We start from the raw sequence: 18,065 nt of genomic DNA, 5'->3' as shown, positions 1-18,065 counted from the left end.
GCTTGTCACGCAGTTGGGCTTCAAGGACACAGACACCTCCAAGAATGATTACTGCTAAAGAGGACTTTCTTTGCTTGATCATACAAAGCTTTTACAAAAGCTGACTTTCTGCTGCATTAATGGAGAGAGGAGATGAGGGAGCCAAGGGCCTATGACTGACTGATGATACTCCAAAAAAAGAAGAGACAGGCCCCTGAAATATTGAAAAGTACCCAGAAGATATGATGAAAAAAAGTCCAAGGAAGCAGGAAATTTGAAAGGGATATTGTGAATTTCTCATGTGCTTTAAAAACAAACAGCAGAGACTAGAGCATCAAAGTGCGTGATAATCCTCGTTTTGTGTTTGACCTTGCATAATAAAATGCTTAAAGCTTGGGGTTTTTTGTGTATATAAGTTCAGAATAAAAAATTAAAATTTAAAAACCAAAAAGCCTAAGAATAGGGCCTGTAAACTATTATCCCTTTCCTGAGGAAACCCTACAGTTATTAGAGACCATCTAGCCAAAGCCTAAGGGGGCACCACAGAAATATACAAAAGAGGTTGTTCAGAAATAAGTCTAGCCTACAACATCTCATTTCGACCTGTGATGTCATAGGCAGAGGGCACTCCCTTCCCCAAAGCAGATTGTCCAAATAGGAGGGGGGAGGGAGGGGGAAGAATCTTGCCAGGATCACAGAGCCAGGGTGTGCACACTGAGCTTTGGGGCTCTAGCCCCAAAGTCATGTTTCCTCTTCCAGTCTTGCTAGGCCACAGACACAATTAATAAGCAGTCCTAGTCGTGGGTATCATTAATTAAAGGCAGTAAGGTACTACAGAGTGCTGGGCCCGGAGGCAGGAGGGTCTGAGTACAAATCTAGCTTTAGACACCTACGAGCTGAATGATCCTAGGCAAGTCAGTTAACTTCTCTTTACTTCAGTTTCCTCATCTGTACAAATGAGGACAATTAAAGCACCTGCTTCCCAGGGTTGTCTTAAAGATCAAGGAGATCCTAGGTGTAAAGTGGTTGGCAAACTCTAAAGGGCATAAGGATGCTAGCAATTATAATTAAAAGTATAACAGAACTGAAGGCAACCTCAGCCACCACTCTGTCTAAACTTTGCTCACATGGGTAGTGTCTTAGATGAGGTCCCAGAATCCAAGGCTCGAACCCAAGCCTCCTGACTCCTGATCCCTGAGCTCTTTCATCACCACAAAGACAATCACAGATACTGTTTAAGAACAACTGTTCTGTGTGTGTATGTGTAACATATACATGTACATATAGCATAAATATATAAATCACATAGAACTCAGACCATCAGAAATGCAGACTGTGCAGTCGGCCCAGGCCCAAGACCAGGCTACTTAGGGGAAAGGATCCTCACTTGAGGCTGACATTTCACTGACTAATGTCAGAGGTCCCTTCGTCAGCCCTCGAAGGAGAGCCCCAAGGTAGAGAAGTCCAAAAAAAGGTCAATTTATGTCGCTGGATGCATTGTTCTTGTTTTAAAACCTGGACCAAAACCTAAGGCTCTACCATCACTACATCTGTCCACTGATCAAGTCACTGGGTTGGCAGGTGCACTAGTTAGTCCCTAGAATCTTAAGGCACAAATTATCGAGGACACAGAGGAAAACAGTAAACATCCAAAGCTTGTTCTCATGGAATTTTATGGGCCAAAGATTTAACGTACAGAAACAATCTTATAAGGGAAGAGTTAAATTTACTTACCTATTACTTGCAGAAATTCAGTGTTGCTGATCTGTGAATCACTGATGCTAAATGTCTCCTCTTGTCTTACCTCTCCTAGTAAAAATCCTTCCTAAAAAAGATAGAAAAAAAAAAAAGCTGCAGACTCAAAATAAAAATGTGGCTTGCTTACATTTTAACTTAGTCCACTGTCACTGTATACTGCATCTTAATATGTTAAACACAATAATCAAAGCAATTCCATTACAAATATTCTCTGAAAAACTGACCAGGGTGGCCTGAGATCCACCTACAATGTAACTGGATAGCTGCAAGTAGCGATATCACATTAGGAAAGCTTTCAATTGAACTATTCAATTAAAATGAAAACTACTCGACAAAGAACCAGAGTAAGATTATATTATCTACATAGGCTTGCAGAAACCAACAACTGTCCTTCTGCCTACCACTTTTAAATCACAGTTACAAAATCATTGCCGAATGATAAACAAAAAAAAATTAATATGACAAAGGATCATAGGATTGGGATCAGAAAAGACCTTGGAGATCTCTAGCCTCACGGATAGAGGAGGAAACGAAGTTCACAGAGCCCAAGGCAACAAAGGGAACTGGGACAGAATTCAAACCCAAGTCTTCTCACTCCAAATCTGACCCTCTTCCATCCTACGCCCCCTAGCTCTCACAGTTCTAAACAACACTATTTCCTTTTTCTACTTAGCTCAGAAAATCAGGACTTCAGCAAACCAACTTCAAATTTCATACTTTCCTAAGATCAGAAAACTTCAGAGACATGTGTATATATATATATATATATATATATATATATATATATATATATATATATATATATATACACACACACACACACACACACACACACACACATATACACAATTGGGAAAAGAACACTACTACTCCAGAAACTGTGGAATAACTAGTAGGTCATTCATGATTTAAGTACTTAACTTTAGTTTCATAAAAGTTGGATAACTATAAAAACCAAATGAGAATGTGCCAGCAAGATGTCCAAAGCATGCACCTGGTCCTTTCATGCCTGACAGGTTTCCTAGCATGTGGTCTATTCCCAAAAGGAAGTGGGGAACAGGGGAGTTGGAGTGAAGAGATTTTTACAGTCTAGTTTCATGATCTCATCTGGAATATCGTGACTTTTAGTACTGCATTACACCTTCCAAACACTGACATGGAAGGAATCTCAGTTATTTACTTATTTGGATTTCTGAGCCACTTCCCTTCACCATTAGTTCAGAATACAGAATAGTGTCTGTAATCTAAGAGCAAACAAGGTCGATTCAAAGTTCAAGTTCAAGTGCAGAAAAATAGCTTAGTCCTTTTAATTTCTCTAAAGCATTCCAAAATCCCGGTGTAAAATGAACCCTAACTATGGAGAATGACATGACAAAGGACAGCGATGGCAGCACTCTCTGGGGGCTTAGGGCTGGTGCTAACTCCAACCACTCACTTTCCCCTTCGAAGTCAGTTCTGCTCAACTATTGTAAGGCCATTAAGTGCTTCTAGCAGAAGGCCAAGGCCGAACCACAGCCTCTCACCCTACTTAAGCTTTCCCAGATACTCACTTCCCATCCACCCCAAGTGCAAACGGTTCCTGCTGCCTGACAGGCGAGGAGCGATTCCAAAGCACACTCCGGGGCTCCCTGGGCGGGGGCAGCCGTCACCCCATCCGGTGGGAAAGCCCGTTCTAACGCTCGCCAGTCTGGTCACAAAGCTCAGTGGATTTCTCCCTGGGCCTCAGAAGAAGCCAGACCAGGACAGAGTCTCTGAGCACCTTCCACCTCTAAGCCACCGAGCTCCAAGTGGGAAGGAAAATACCATCCCCATTTTTCAGCTGGGAAGAGAGAGCTCTGAAAAGGTACTGAGGCTTGGGGCTGCCCGCTCTTCCCCTGCCATTCACCACAACGTCCCACTGGTCCCGGAGAAGCCGCCAGGGTCACTGCTCCCCCGCGGCACCAGCTCCCTCCGAGCCGGCCAGGCTCGCTGACCCCTGCCAAATGCCGCCAGTCTGAAGTGTTCTTGGGCTTTGAAATCCTGACACTAGGAATGCTTATTTGTGAAAAGCTTCCCAAGGAAACGAAACGTAAATACTTCTTTTCTGGCGCGCACCAGCTCTTTTTCATGGATTTATTTATGGACTCCACGAAACCCCATTTCAAAGTAGTCAAGTCAAAAGTTCTTTTCAGATTTTCTTCTGCCACCCCCCCCCAGGTCACGCTGCCGGTAAACTGAGGAGGTTAAAGGAAATGCCTTCCAAGTCTCTCTGGCTCTGAAACACTTAATTCTCAAGATGCTCAAGACCCCCCCTCCCCACCTTTTCCCCACCCCTGCGGCCTCGGAGCCCGGGAGGGGGCTGAGGTAGAGTACTTCCCCCTCCCGCCTCCCTCCATTAGAAGCACAAGTGACCCCTCCGCCCGATCCGAGAACGGAGCCGAAGTGCACAAAACCCACTTTCGGGGTCCTTTCCCCTAGGAGGACCCCCACCCCTGAGGCCCCGCGGGGGGATTCCAAAACCGAAGGGGGCCGGCGGCGCCCGAGGACGGCCCTGCTCAGCGTTCCAAGGACCCGGCATCTCCTCCCCTCCTCAGCAAGGTGGGGGGCCCCGCCAAGTGGGGGCGGGGAGGGAAGGGGCAATCTCAAAGCGCCTACTCGGCGCAGGCACGGCGCCCGGTATAAGGGGAGGGCAGGGCCGGCCCCAGCTCACAGGCCGCTTCCCAGCGGGAGGGGGTGAGCTCCCCAGGGACGCTCAGCCCGTGCAGACACGGACACACGGGCACACACGCCAGTACGGCCACGCGCTCCCGGGCAAACACCCCGCGGTGACACGCGCCCACGCACGGACTGCGGGTGGGGGGCACACAAACGGACGCGCGGTGCGGACACAGACGCACGGACTCGCGGTGCGGACACGCACCCCCACGCGGCCGGACACAGACACTGGGCGCCCCGCGAGCACCACGGGCCGCCGCACACCCTCGCGCGCCCCGGACCCCCGTCGCCCCCGACCCGGGCGGGGCGGACTTTCCGCCACCACCTCGGCCGCCGCCACAGGCGGGGCCGGGCCTGGGCGGGTCCGGGAGCGCGGGGCGGGGCCGGCCCGAGGTGGGGGCTTCCCCTCGGACCCGTGCAAGGCTCCTCCCCGCCCCCCGGCCCGAGCGGGCACCTACGTGGTCCGCGTCGCTGTTGGCGCTGTGGTAACACACCGCACTGAAGGTGTAGCCCGAAATGGAAGCCGCCATGATGGAGATCGCCAACTCTCCCACGATGCAACGCGCCGCCGGGGGCGGAGGCGGGGGCGCGGCGCACGCGCAAAGGAGTTTTCCGCTTGCGGTGCGCTGGGATTTCTGGGGAATGTAGTCTGGGAAGGTTCTCGGCCCGGACTCGAGCAATAGCACAGAGAATCGAGACCCAGAATTCAGGTTTCCCCGGGAGCCCGCGCTCTCCCCGGGATGGTTGTACTGATTCAGCCCGGACTTTGACGCTCCTCTGAGGGGAGCCTCTCGTGTATTGTTGCGGTGTAGCCCCGAGTGGGGACGGACTCTCGTGCACGGTGACCTCGCACCGCACCCGGAGCGTCCCTCCACTTCCCTCCAGCCCGGACAGCTCCCGCAGCCCCTCCCCCCACCCCTCCGACCCAGGCAGGACAGCTCCCGCAGCCCCTCCCCCCACCCCTCCGACCCAGGCAGGACAGCTCCCGCAGCCCCTCCCCCCCACCCCTCCGACCCAGGCAGGACAGCTCCCGCAGCTCCCCCTGCTCCGCCTGGACGCCCCGGCAAGGGAGGCAACCCCCGTCGCCAGCCGGGACGGCTCCCCCCGTTCCCCCTGCCAGCCAGGGCCGTTCCCGAAGGGGAGCTCAGTCCCCCCGCCCAGCCAGCACAGCCCGGGCCGGTCCCTCCTCTGCCTCGTCCAGCCAGAGCAGCTCCGAGGGGACCAGCCTCCCGCCCGACCAGAACCGAGACCTAATAGAGCCCCATCCCGCCTTGGAGGAGACTGCTCTGGTGAACGCAAAGGGCGCGTCAGTCACTTCTGCACCCACTGCCAGCCTCTGTGGGCTCAGCTGTAAAATGGACGTAATAGCAGGACCTACTTCCCAGAATTGTGTTCCCTCTTTAGAGGGCCGAACAAGATACTTCTAAATCACTTCACGAAACGTTTAAGCGCTTCATAAATGCGAGGTAATAGTATTATGTTATTATTTCTGGACCAGCCCTCGTCCACAGTTCTCCCCCAACCTACCCGAGTCATCCTGACCCAGCCCTGCTATAGCCTCCTCACACTCTCTAGCTCCCCTTCGTTTATGGTCCTCCACCATTAGAATGTCGCACAAACATTGTCCAGTATTTGTATCCCAAGGACTTAGCACAGAGCCCGGCACATGGTAATAAACGCTTTGTTATTCATCAACCTTCCTCATTTGGGGTCCCAGGGAATGACAGACGTGGGCGCCATCTTTGATATGGGGGCAGATCTGCAACTGGGGAAGGGAATGGGTGGAGATTTTGAGACAGAAATAATCCAAGATAGGCTATTCTTGGGAGGGAGATGGAGTGAAGAAAGAGGTTGACCAGTGACAACCTAAGGAGACGAGTCCCTGCAAAGCTTTGGGAAGGTTTTCCTTTCTCTGCTTTGACCCACTCTGGGCTACTTTGTCCATGGGAAGAACTCTTTATGGTGTGTGTGTGTCTGTGTGTCTGTGTGTGTCTGTGTGTGTGTGTGTGTGTGTGTCTCTGTGTGTGTGTCAGTGTGTGTGTGAGTCCTTTAAATTATTTCTTTATTCTTATTTTCTTTCACCTAAAATCTGTGGTCACTTATAAATTCTACGTACTTATTCTATATTGGAAAAGAAGAAGCTGCAGACATTAGCAAACAGCCAAACTACATAGAATCGGACAACTGGGTGTCTGATTCGACTGAAATGACTCAACAACAAAAGTTACATAAAACTAAAAGAAATGAGTCAGAGGATCAGAACTTTTCCTTGTCTTTCTTCCACTAAAATTTTACCTTCTGTAGGGAAGCTTTACCTTACAGATCCCTCTGAGATGTGTTAGGATTACTAGGTGAGAATTCAGGTTGGACAATTACATGGTGAGAACTCAGGTTGACTTGATAGAAGGAGCAAGCTCATTGGCTGAAGTGGTTCTTCCCAGAAGCCCTTGCATTATCCCACGCCCATTCTCTGGGAGGATAAAAGAGGACACCACTCCAGAGATAGGAGAAGACTCTGCACTACATCTGGCTTGACGCAGGAAGGGAAGTCGGCTCTCTGGGAAGAGATCTGCTGTGTCTACTCAAATCTCTCAGACAGATTCTTCTTCCTGTAGGGAACCGTTGTCTCCAGGCAGTTGCTGTTAACTCTTGTCCAGAGAAGTGACTTCACTTCCTGCATAGAGCCGACTTCCCTTCCTTCAGAGAGCTGCGTCAAGCCAGATGTAGTGCAGAGTCTTCTCCTATCTCTGGAGTGGTGTCCTCTTTTATCCTCCCAGAGAATGGGCTTCTGGGGAGAACCACTTCAGCCAATGAGCTTGCTCCTTCTATCAAGTCAACCTGAGTTCTCACCTTGTAATTGTCCAGACAACCTGAATTCTCACCTTGTCACTGTCCAGACAACCTGAGTTCTCACCTAGTAATCCTAACAGAGATGATCTCTGATTTACCCTGTATAGATCCTACTTATATCATGTTGACTTCTATGAATTCTATGAGTTCTATTCTATTCTATTCTATGAGTTGCATTTCTCTTTATCTCCAGTACAAATACCTAGCACATAGTAGGTACTTGATTAATGCTCAGTGACTGATTTGTTGAGTGATGATCAGAATCTGATTTTGACCTTGGGAGTTCAAGAGCTATGTGCATGAGAGAATCTGATCGTGATCTTTAAAATGAATTAACTTTATTCCTGAGCTCCCCAAAGAGGCAAAGAAAGAGCACCACATGGAGCGGGGCTATATTTCTTTTAGGCTAATAAAAAGCATCCTTTATGTGTCCACTTTCAGATGGGAATTTCTTAGGCTTCGAATAAAGAGGAGGGGTTTGGAAGCGTAGTCCAAGGGAAGGGCATGTTCCCCAGACTGCCCAATGGTGAGGGTGTTAAGTAAGGGGCAGGAGTGGGGACTCTGGGAGGATTGAGCTCCTTAAATTCCTGAGGTAGGAGGAATTAAAAAAAAAAAAAAATTCCAGCCAACTTTGCTCTACAGCGACACTTTCTGGTAACAGGCAACTACTCCAAGGACCCATAAGGTTCCCAAAGCAGAGTCATCTCAGCTTAGTAGCTGATGAGCACAGAATGAATCTGTCCAGTAGGAGACACACCCTTGTCTGAAATAAGGGTCTGGAGACCTACCAATTCTGTGGCTAAAAAGGGACTGTCCTAATTGGCTCATTGAAGACTCCTTGGGATGTTTGCCCTCCATGGCAGGTATCTTCATTGGGGATCCCCTGCTGCTATAATGTGAACTTGTCCCTTATGATTCTAACATCTGCCTTTTTGGGGCTGCCATAACTTGTGTGAGTATATGCGAGAGTATAGATGATATGGGTCTAGAGAGAGAGAAGATGCCTGGTGACTCCTGAGCCTTCCCTTGTAGGGGATCCTTAATCCAAGACAAATCTGGAGGGCACTTTAGCATTAACAGAGAAGGAAGAAAAGTTTTCAGAAACTGGAAAATATTATGGCAGAAACTAGGCTCTGACCAACATCTAACACATTTTGACCTTATCTTAGTATACTAAGATAAGGTCAAAATAAGTTCGTGATTTAGACATAAAGAGCAATACTATAAGCAAATTAGAACAAAGGCCATTCTACCTCTCAGATCTGTGGAGAAGGAAGGAATTTATGGCCAAGGAAGAACTAAAGAACATAATGCTATGCAAATTGGATAATTTTGATTACATTAAATTAAAAAGATTTTGCACAAACAAAAACAATGCAGCCAAGATTAAAAGGGAAGTAAAAAGCTGGGGAATGTTTTTCTTTACAGAAAAGCTGCCACGCTATTCCAGGTCTAAAATTATAAGTCCTTCTGGTTTTCTTTTCTTTTTTTGTTTGTTTGTTTGTTTTTGTTTTCCTTCTGAGGTTAAGTGACTTGCCCAGGGTCACACAGCTAGGAAGTGTTAAGTGTCTGAGACCAGATTTGAACTCAGGTCCTCCTGAATTCAGGGCTGGTGCTCTATCCACTGCGCCACCTAGCTGCCCCTAGTTTTCATTTTTTGGGTAGGAGAAAGAGGCTAAGTGGCATAAAAGTGCCAGACCTGAAGTTAAAAAGACTTGAATTCAAATGCAGCCTCAGAAACTTCCTTTCTGAGCAAGTCACTTCATCCTGTTTGCCTCAGTTTCCTCATCTGTAAAATGAGTTGAAGAAGGAAATAATAAACCACTCCAGTATCTTTGCTGAGAAAACTCCAAATGGGCCATGGAAAGTGAAATACGGCTGAAACAATTGAACAAAAATACACCCCATGTTGTGTTCTAAGTGCTTAGGGGGGAACTGAGGACCCTTGTGTCTTGACTCCTGTCCTTCACACAGCTCCTTTGTTCAGGTCTTCAGTCCTCTCACTTAGATTATTACCATAGCCTCTTCCTTAGTCTCCCTGCCTCCAGAATGTCACCAGGTAAGTACATGACTGCCAAATGGTTAAAGGGAGATCTGACTGGATCACTTCCCAACTCAATAAATTCCATTCATTTTTTATTGATTTAAGAATCAAATATATAAACTCTTATGTTTGCCTTTTAAAGATATCTACAGAACTATGGAGCCTGAACACAGATGGAAGCAGACTGTTTGTACTTTTTTTTTCTTTCTTGTAGTTTTTCCCTTTTGTTTTGGCGCTTTGTTCACAATATGACTCATGTGGAAATGTGTTTAATACAATTGTTCATATAGACCTCAGATCAGAGTGCTTGTTGTCTTGGGAAAGGAGGGAGAGAGGGAAAAATAATGGTACTCAAAATCTTATAAAAATAAATAGTGAAAACTAGCTTTACATGTCACTGGAAAAAATAAAATGCTGTTAAGTGGGAGGAAAACCAACAAAGCAAAACAAAACAAAAGGATATTTACAACCTGCTTCATGGTATCTTTCCAGCCTCATTGCACATCACTTCCCACATTCTAAGGTCAGCCAGAATAAGGTAATAAGAATAAGGTGTTTTTCTCACAATAAACTTTATTTTCCAGTCCTAAATCTTTGCATTGGCTGTGCTGCATGTTTGGAATGTCCTCCCTCCTCACGCTTGTTTCCCAGAATGCAGCTGGAGCATAACTTTCTATATCCTCTCAAACCATCTGTAGCTGATTATTTTGTTTTGATTTTGATTTTTACTTATTCTCTTTATACTTGGGAAAGGAAGTCAAAATGAGCCCAGGAAGTCCTTGGAGCATATGTGGATGCTCCCTTCTTGATGATGTTCAGAGGCCAGGCAGTATTTGTGCTGAATCCATGTCCAACCATGTGTAATGCAGAGAAATATAGTCATCCTTTTTTTGGCCGGAAAAAACTGAGAAACAGTTAGTGTGAAAAGAATCCTTCTGTTGACTGAAGAGTCAATCCAGATGATGAAGAGTCTAAGCCAGAGCTGAAAGCACACACAAGCTTCTAGCAGGTAACTTCTTGCTCTCTTCTATTCTGCCATCTGGGCTCTACCCTTTCAGCAATTCAGTTGACCTCGTGTCCCTAATATATCCTGCCTTTTCTCTGGTGTTTATTATTTCTTGATCTTAGGTGAATGAGTATCTAAAAACAAAATGCCCTAGAGTATGACCTTGTGAATATCCACAGGTTAAAGGACTATCAGAGCTCTCCTCAGCAAATGGAGCCATGAGAGACTACCAGAGCTGGCAGTAGCTAGAGCAAAGTCCACTGAGGAGCTAGCCCAGCAGCAGCAGATTAAGCAATAAACTGAGGCATCACATCCTTGGAGGAGTCACCAGCTGATGTCATACGTAGAAGTGAACTTGGGAAAAAAAGGATTCCCGGGGATAGCTGGTCATTTCAAGACATCTCCTACTTGTGCCTCAGTATCTTTGGGTTTCAGGTTTAAGCCTACACTCCCCAGAGACCTTATATAGGTGGAAGAGGAGGAGAGTGCCCCAAAGTGGGGTGGGGGGCAATGTTTTGTACTAAACATTTAAACTTATTCGCATTCTCCCCCTTAGGAAGTACACAGGGATATATTTAACCTTTCTGTCCTTGCTATAATTTCTCAATAAGTAGCCTTTTGTAAAAACTGATTAATGACACCTACTTAATTTTATGAGGAGGAAGTATATTAGATGGGGGCTTGTGAGGGACAGTCCATGATGGAATCTATGAATGATAGGCACTTGAGTTGTTGTTCAGTCATGGCTGACTCTTTATTACCTTATTCGGGGTTTTCTCAGCAAAGATACTGAAGTGATTTGCCATTTCCTTCTTCAGCTCATTTTATAGATGAGAAAAATGAGGTAAACAGAGTCAAATGCCTGGCCCAGAGTGTGTGAGAATGGATTTGAACTCAGGAAGATGAGACTCCTGATTCCAGGACCAGCGCTTTATCCACTGCACCAACTCTCAGAAAGGCAAAGTCACAAATCCTCTAGGAACCTAGTCTGTCAGTATTAATGGGAGATGGGAGAGTGATTGGGGTGGATGGTGCTATACTGATGTATATTCTTGTTGTCTTCTGGAATGGAACATTACAGGAGAATGGAAATGGCAATCTGTTCATTTATTCTGGCTGTATCCAGTGCCTCACATACAACAGTTAATAAATGCTTGTTGATTGATTGATAGGGACTCGGGGGCCAGATTATTATGTTCCCAGGGAGAAGGGATGGGGTGGGGACTTTGAGAAGGAGAAAAAGACACCAAAGAGAATGATTTGTGTGAACCAAAGTGTTGAACGAAGTCTTTGACTCTGGACCAGGAATGCTATTTAATGGATGTTTATTAAAGTGAATCTCATTATTCTTTCCAGCCAAGGTGCAGAACAGCACCAAGGTAGCTCTCTCTAGAGATATTGGCTCCCCTCCTTCATTCCTTTCTGGATGTTGATTCAGCCCAGCTACACAAACAGATTAACTTCATTCTGCCTCCCATGTTTATCTACTTGATGAAGTCAACATTTGATGGATTTGCTTAAACACTGGGCTCTGGGCACAATCCTCCATTGTTTCCCTAGAGTGGAAAGCCTTGAGTTCCATAATGGATGGGAAATTCTTATTTTCTTGAAGTTTCAAGATCATCTGTATGTGACTGATGGTTGAAAAAGACTAAACAAATGGACTTGTTCTTAACTGGTAGAATGTTCAAAATCCGAAGGGAGACAAAAGATAGAGAAGTGGGGGGAGGGAGAGAGAGAAGTAATTCAAAAACAGACAGACACACACACACATGCAGACATGGAGAGAGAAACAGAGATAAAGGCAGAGACATACAGAGAGAGACACAGAGAGAAGGCTTACTCAAAGAGCTTATGGATTTTTCTACAGGGGAGTGAAAAGTTATGGTTGCCACAGTTTTCAAGATGTCAGTGTTTGCAGAAGCAGGATAACCCTATTCTCATTATCCGTGCCTGAAGAGCCTGAGCAATCTGGGAGATACTCGTGGAATGAGAGCCAAATGCAGCATGTCCTCTCTTTCTTTGAGGTATTCAGTCATTTCCTTCACACCTCGTTCCTAGCCTTAATTTCTTCATTTCACACATGTGGAATATCTTGCATATTGACATGGTACTTGGAAAGTTACATGAATGTGAGAGACAGAGAAATGATTCTAATATATTTTATATTTTACTTTGTAGATCAGAACCCTCAAGCCCTGGGTTTCTGCAGAATGAGTGACTTCAACATTGGGCATTGTCCCCAAAAGTCCCTCTTTCTTCAGATGGTTTTTCCCTCCGGGAGCTGTCAAAGGAAGATTTCAGAATATAGCTCCGCTATAGCTTGGACCAATGTTTCTACAAACATAGGTAAATAGGTCCTCAAATTCAGTGCAAGCATCCAAAGTAACTGCACATCCGAGATAGAATATCTATTATTTTGTCCTGCAGAAAAGGTGGAAAGATCTCATAAAGACTGAGAGTAGCCCAGAAACACTCAATTTCATTCTCCCCTTCGTTCTGGTGAATTTTTCCCAATGTCCCAAAGTTCTTCATATTCATAACCCCACGATGTTTTTTGGGCTAGTTTGGGAAGAGACATAAACATGGGATCCTCATTCCCATCCACCCTGCATTTGTTTGGGCTTAAACTGAGGTAACACATGGAACATAAAGTAAACTCACAATTCCTGTGCATCAGAAGACCTTTTTTTCTTTGTGGAGTTCTCATGAAGTTCCCCCTAGGTCTAGCTCTCTTCTGGGCCTTGAAGGTTAGTGCCATTATAAAGTCCTGTTGCTAACTCTCTTCAATATGTCTAGTTTGTTCTTGGTATGTCACTCAACCCCCAATGCAGCTCCTGCTGGACTCTAATGATGCGAACTTCAGATCTTCTGACTTTTCAAAGTCAGTCAGGCAATAAATATTTATTAAGCACCTATGTGCCAGGCACTAAGGTAGTCACTTAGAGGGGAATGCAGAAGAGAGAGGTTCAATTCCCCTGCCTCAAATTTTTCCCAGAAGGCTTCCACCACTGGGTTCAGTCACCACTTGACTCACTGTGGCTTGCCTTTGAATTAACTTGCTATGCTACAAGTTGGCCCAGTAGGGTTTCAGATTCTTTTAGCCCACCATAATACATTTTCTGTATGGCTTCTTCAATGAACAAAGCACTTCTCTCCTCCTGATTTTGTTCAAGTTTTTTCCCCCATCAAGTTTTTCAATTAAACTTTAATCCATATCAAACGTTAACTCTAACCCATCAAACCCCATCAAAATACTCTTGACTGACTGATGAAATGCAGGTTTGTTAGACTTCAGTGTTTACCTTGATTGGATCAGGGATGGAATTTAGGGAATTTAGTGTGGAATACTTTATTAAATTTTTTTGCTGACTTCTAAATAAACTCATGGAAGCTAGGTGATACAGTGGAGAAAGAGCTGAGCCTGGACTCAAGAACCTGAATTCAAATCCAACCTCAGATAATTACTAGTTCGTGACTCTGAGCAAGCAATTTAACTGTGTTTGCCTCAGTTTCTTTATCTGTAAATTAGGCTGGAAAAGGAAATGGCAAACTACTTCTGGGTCTCTGCCAAGAAAACCCCAAATGGGGTCACAAACAGTTAGACATGACCTAACAATAACAACAAATAAACTCTATGAATAACAATCCTCTCTCTGCTCTACTTGTTTAGTGAAACTATTAAAAACACTATTAAACATTAAAAATTAAAAAGTTTCAGCCTGGTATGACCCAGAAGTCTCATTCAGGGTGACTTTTCATTATCAGAGAGTACCAGGAATCTCTTTAGTGATCCACTCTAGAATTTTTCCAGAAATCAAAGCCAAATTCCCGGCTCCTGAAGACCCAGAAAAGAAACCCTTGCTATCAAGTCCTTGGCAATGTCCAGTGGTTCAACATCAGAAATGGATGGGATTTTTCAGCAGAAATCACATCAGTGGTTGTCCTTTATCCCCGAAGAGGACGATGCTAGGTACCTGAGGTAACACATGGAACATAAGGTAAACTCACAATTCCTGGGCATCAGAAGACCTTTTTTTCTATCACTATATTGAAATGAAGTATAGTGTATCCGCTAATCAGAGCAATAGGAATGCTGTCACAGGTTGGACACAAAGAGCCCATATGGACATGTAAAGTGGAGCTGGCTCTACATTTGCACGTATCCTATTTCTTCTGAGCTACTGCATTCACGTCACTCAGAGTGGGCATGCCATGCTGGGCGGTCCTGGGCCGGTTTCTCCCATGTCTCACAGTGGATTCCAGTTCTTTAGAGACACCTTGGGAGTGTCGTTGCAGCACCACTATGTGAGTGTCTGTCCCCTGCCCGATGTGAATTCTCTGTAAAAGGTTTTTAGGTAAATATGCATGGCATTTGAACAATGTGGCCGCCATATCAGAGTCGAGCTCTCTGCAGTAGAGTTGGAATGCTTGGCAGTTGGCTCAAGTGACTGATATATCATTCTGCCAGGAGATCTTCAGAATCTCCCTAAGACTTTTTGAATGGAAGTGATTTGGTTTCCTGCCCTGGTGCTGGTACATTGTGCAGGATTCGAGGATGTTTATCAGTGAGATCTGCACAAGGGCTCTGTAGACTTCAGCTCCTTAGGCAGTCTATTATCTCTCTTTGAAGTCTCCCAAAGACTGAACCAGCTCTGGCAATGTGTATGTCAACTTCATTGCTCATGTGGCCTGGAAAGTATACTGCCAAGATAAGTGAACTCATGACAGTATTCAACATTTCTTGAATTGCTGTATCTGGTGGTTCCACATACACATGCTATGGTGCTTGTAATGTTCTGTTGTCGCTCTCTGGGAGGAGATCTGCTGTCTCAACTCAATCTTCCGGCCAGACTCTTCTTCTTGTAGAGAGCCATCCCAACTCTGACCTAGAGTAAACTCACTTCTTTGGGGCCCAATGTTGTCTTTTATCCTCCCAGAGAAGGGGCGTGTGAGAACTCAAGGGCTTATGGGAAAATTACTTCAACCAATGAACTTGCTTCTTTTAAAGGTTGTGTAAACTCCTTTTCATATGTAAACTCCTCCTCAGAAGTTCAAAGGGGTAACCTCCCCTTAAAGGACAGAACCAAAGGTGTGAACTAGAGAATTGTTAAGTACAGACTTAGCACTTAGTAAGAACCTAACAGTGCTGGCCAGTGTTTGGCCAAAATTAGCTTAAGCAGTAAAGAATTGATCCTTATTTTGTTGCTTTTTAGCTGCAAAGGCTGCATTGAGTACATAATCATCTGCAAAAAAAAAAAAAAAAAAAAAAAAAAAAAAAATCACCCACCAATTCTCCCTCCACTTTAGTCTTGGCTTGTAGCCTTTTCAAGTTATATAATTTACCATTTGTGTGGTAGATGATTCTGAAGCTGTTTTTCCCCTCTTTGAAGGTATCTGACAACATTCAGCTAAAATGCGTGACAAGAGAGCAGCTAGATGGTGCAATGGATAGAACACCTTGGAGTCAGAAGGATCTAAGTTCAAATCCTGGCCCAGACATTTAATACTTCCTAGCTATGTGGGCAAGTCACCACCCCAATTGCCTTGCAATAAATAAATGGATAGATAAATAGACAGATAGGCAAAATGCATGAGAGCAACCACACAACCCTGATTCACTCTGTTGATGGCTGGGAAAATACAAGAGTGTCATTCATTATCCAGAACCTGGGCAGACATACTGTCATGAAATTGCCATATAATACTAATGAATTTCTCTGGGAGACTGAATTTTGACATGATTTTTTCTACAAGCTCTTATGAGTGACAGTATCAAAGATAGATGGACATTTCTCCTGGAGTTGATAGATGGCCATCCTCCAGGGAAGCTCAGCTTATTAAGGAGGACTCGGAATCATTTGCTGCTGTGCCATGGGACCTTTCCAAGTGACTTGCAATGGACACCTCCCCCATTAGAATGTAAGCTCCCTCACTCTTTTTGTGGTAGCAAAGAATTGGAAAGGGAGTGGATACCCATCAGTGGGAGAATGGCTGAATAAGTTGTGGTGCATAAAGGTAATGGAATATTGTTGTCCTATAAGAAATTGACCAGCAGGATGATTTCAGAGAGGCCTGGAGAGATTTACATGAACTGATGCTGGGGGAAACAAGCAGAACCAGGAAAACATTGCACAAGATAACAGCAAAATTGTGCAGTGATCAACTATGGCAAACTTGGTTCTTCTCAGCAGTTCAGTGATCCAAAGCAATCCCAAAGGACTGGATAGAAAATACCATCAAGAAAGAAAGAAAGAAAGAAAGGAAGGAAGGAAGGAAGGAAGGAAGGAAGGAAGGAAGGAAGGAAGGAAGGAAGGAAGGAAGGAAAGAAGGAAGGAAGGAAGGAAGGAAGGAAGGAAGGAAGGAAGGAAGGAAGGAAGGAAGGAAGGAAGGAAGGAAGGAAGGAAGGAAGGAAGGAAGGAAGGAAGGAAGGAAGGAAGGAAGGAAAGGAAAGGAAAGGAAAAAGAACCAAAGAGATAAAATATAAATCAATATATCTCTGTTCACTTCTTTTTTTCTGCTTTTTAAAAATCTCTTCCATAGTTTTCCCTTTTGCTCCGATTTTTCTTTCCCAACATGATTCATAAAGCAGTGGGTGTTAAATGTGAGCTCCCTGAGAACAGGCGGCTTTCCTATTTGAATGTGAACACTTAGAACATTGCTTTGCTTACAAAAAACATTTGCCAAATGCTTTTCTTTTTTAGGCCTTTCAATCATGCCCCACTAACTGGGACCCCATTTGGGGTTTTTCTGGCAAAGATCCTGGAGCAGTGTGCCATTTCCTTCTCATTTTACAGATGAGAACCTGAGGCAAACATTTGCCCAGGACCACACTGCTACTAAGTACCAGAGGCTGGGTTTGTGTTCAGGTCTTCCCGCTCCATGGTCTGCACTTTTCCCACTGCTCTAACTTCCTGCCCAAAGAGCAGTGCCTTCATTCAAAGTGCTGGAGAGTTTTTTTAAATAGCGTACGTGCCTTCAAGGAGCTCAATTGTAATTGGGAAAGATGATCAATATAGGGGAGTGATGACCAAGGAAGGCTTTTTTCTGGGGGAGGGGAGCGGTGAGCCAGGCTGCGGATGGATATGGGCCGGCGTGTGGGGCGTCACTGGCTGGAGTATGGCAAGCACGTGGGCTGCGGGCAGGGGGAGCCTTACTTGCTCTGGCCACGGGAGCACGGAGTCTGGAGGAGCCGAGGGAAGGTGCTGGTCCAAGTGGAGCAGCTCAGAAGTGTCAGGAAGATGGCTCGAGGGGGAGGGGAGGGCGGGCTGGGGGAAACTGGCCCTGGATATTGAGAGGTCGGTGTCCTAGCCGGGCCCACATTCCCAGCTCGCGATAGAGGGGGATTTAAGTCCGGGCCTCCCTCAGTTCGGGGCCCCGGGCGCTCCCGAGGGCCACAAGAGATACTTTGTATCCTGGGGATAGGAAGCAGCTCCTGGAAGTTACATTTTAATTGAGGTGGAAGGGAGAGTAGTGAGGGCAGCGTCTGGCCCGGGGTGACAAATAGCTGAGGGCCCCCGCTGCCCTCAGGGAGCTTCGGGTGGGGGGCGGGGGAATGAGAGCCCCAGAAACACTGACCAGCTGGAGCAAGGAGGGGGTGCCTGGCTAAAGAAGATGGGTGATGGGCCCAGAGGGAGGGGGAAAGAGAGGGCGAGAGAAACAGCCAGCCTCGGGTTGACGTCACCGTCCTGGGGCCGGAGCAGTAGAGAGGGAAACCTCCCGGGGCCCAGAGCG

At 45.8% G+C, this 18,065-nt stretch overlaps 1 protein-coding gene across 1 annotated transcript in view; it reads right to left on the bottom strand.

Annotated features, from left to right (window-relative positions):
- The window catches only part of ABRAXAS2 (abraxas 2, BRISC complex subunit), a 31,503-nt gene extending 26,225 nt beyond the window's left edge, over positions 1-5,278 (bottom strand). The window contains exons 1-2 of the mRNA XM_074297126.1: positions 4,890-5,278; positions 1,714-1,804 (exon numbers count right to left, since the gene is read on the bottom strand). Coding sequence (XP_074153227.1) covers positions 1,714-1,804; positions 4,890-4,961 — 163 coding nt within the window. The 5' untranslated portion in view covers positions 4,962-5,278. The remainder of the gene's footprint in view (positions 1-1,713; positions 1,805-4,889) is intronic.
- Positions 5,279-18,065: the final 12,787 nt, after the last annotated feature.

The sequence above is a fragment of the Sminthopsis crassicaudata genome, chromosome 2 (assembly GCF_048593235.1).
Source record: "Sminthopsis crassicaudata isolate SCR6 chromosome 2, ASM4859323v1, whole genome shotgun sequence".
Lineage (NCBI taxonomy): Eukaryota > Metazoa > Chordata > Mammalia > Dasyuromorphia > Dasyuridae > Sminthopsis > Sminthopsis crassicaudata.
The sequence above is the reverse complement of the archived record's forward strand: the minus strand, read 5'-3'. Positions and strand labels throughout refer to the sequence as shown.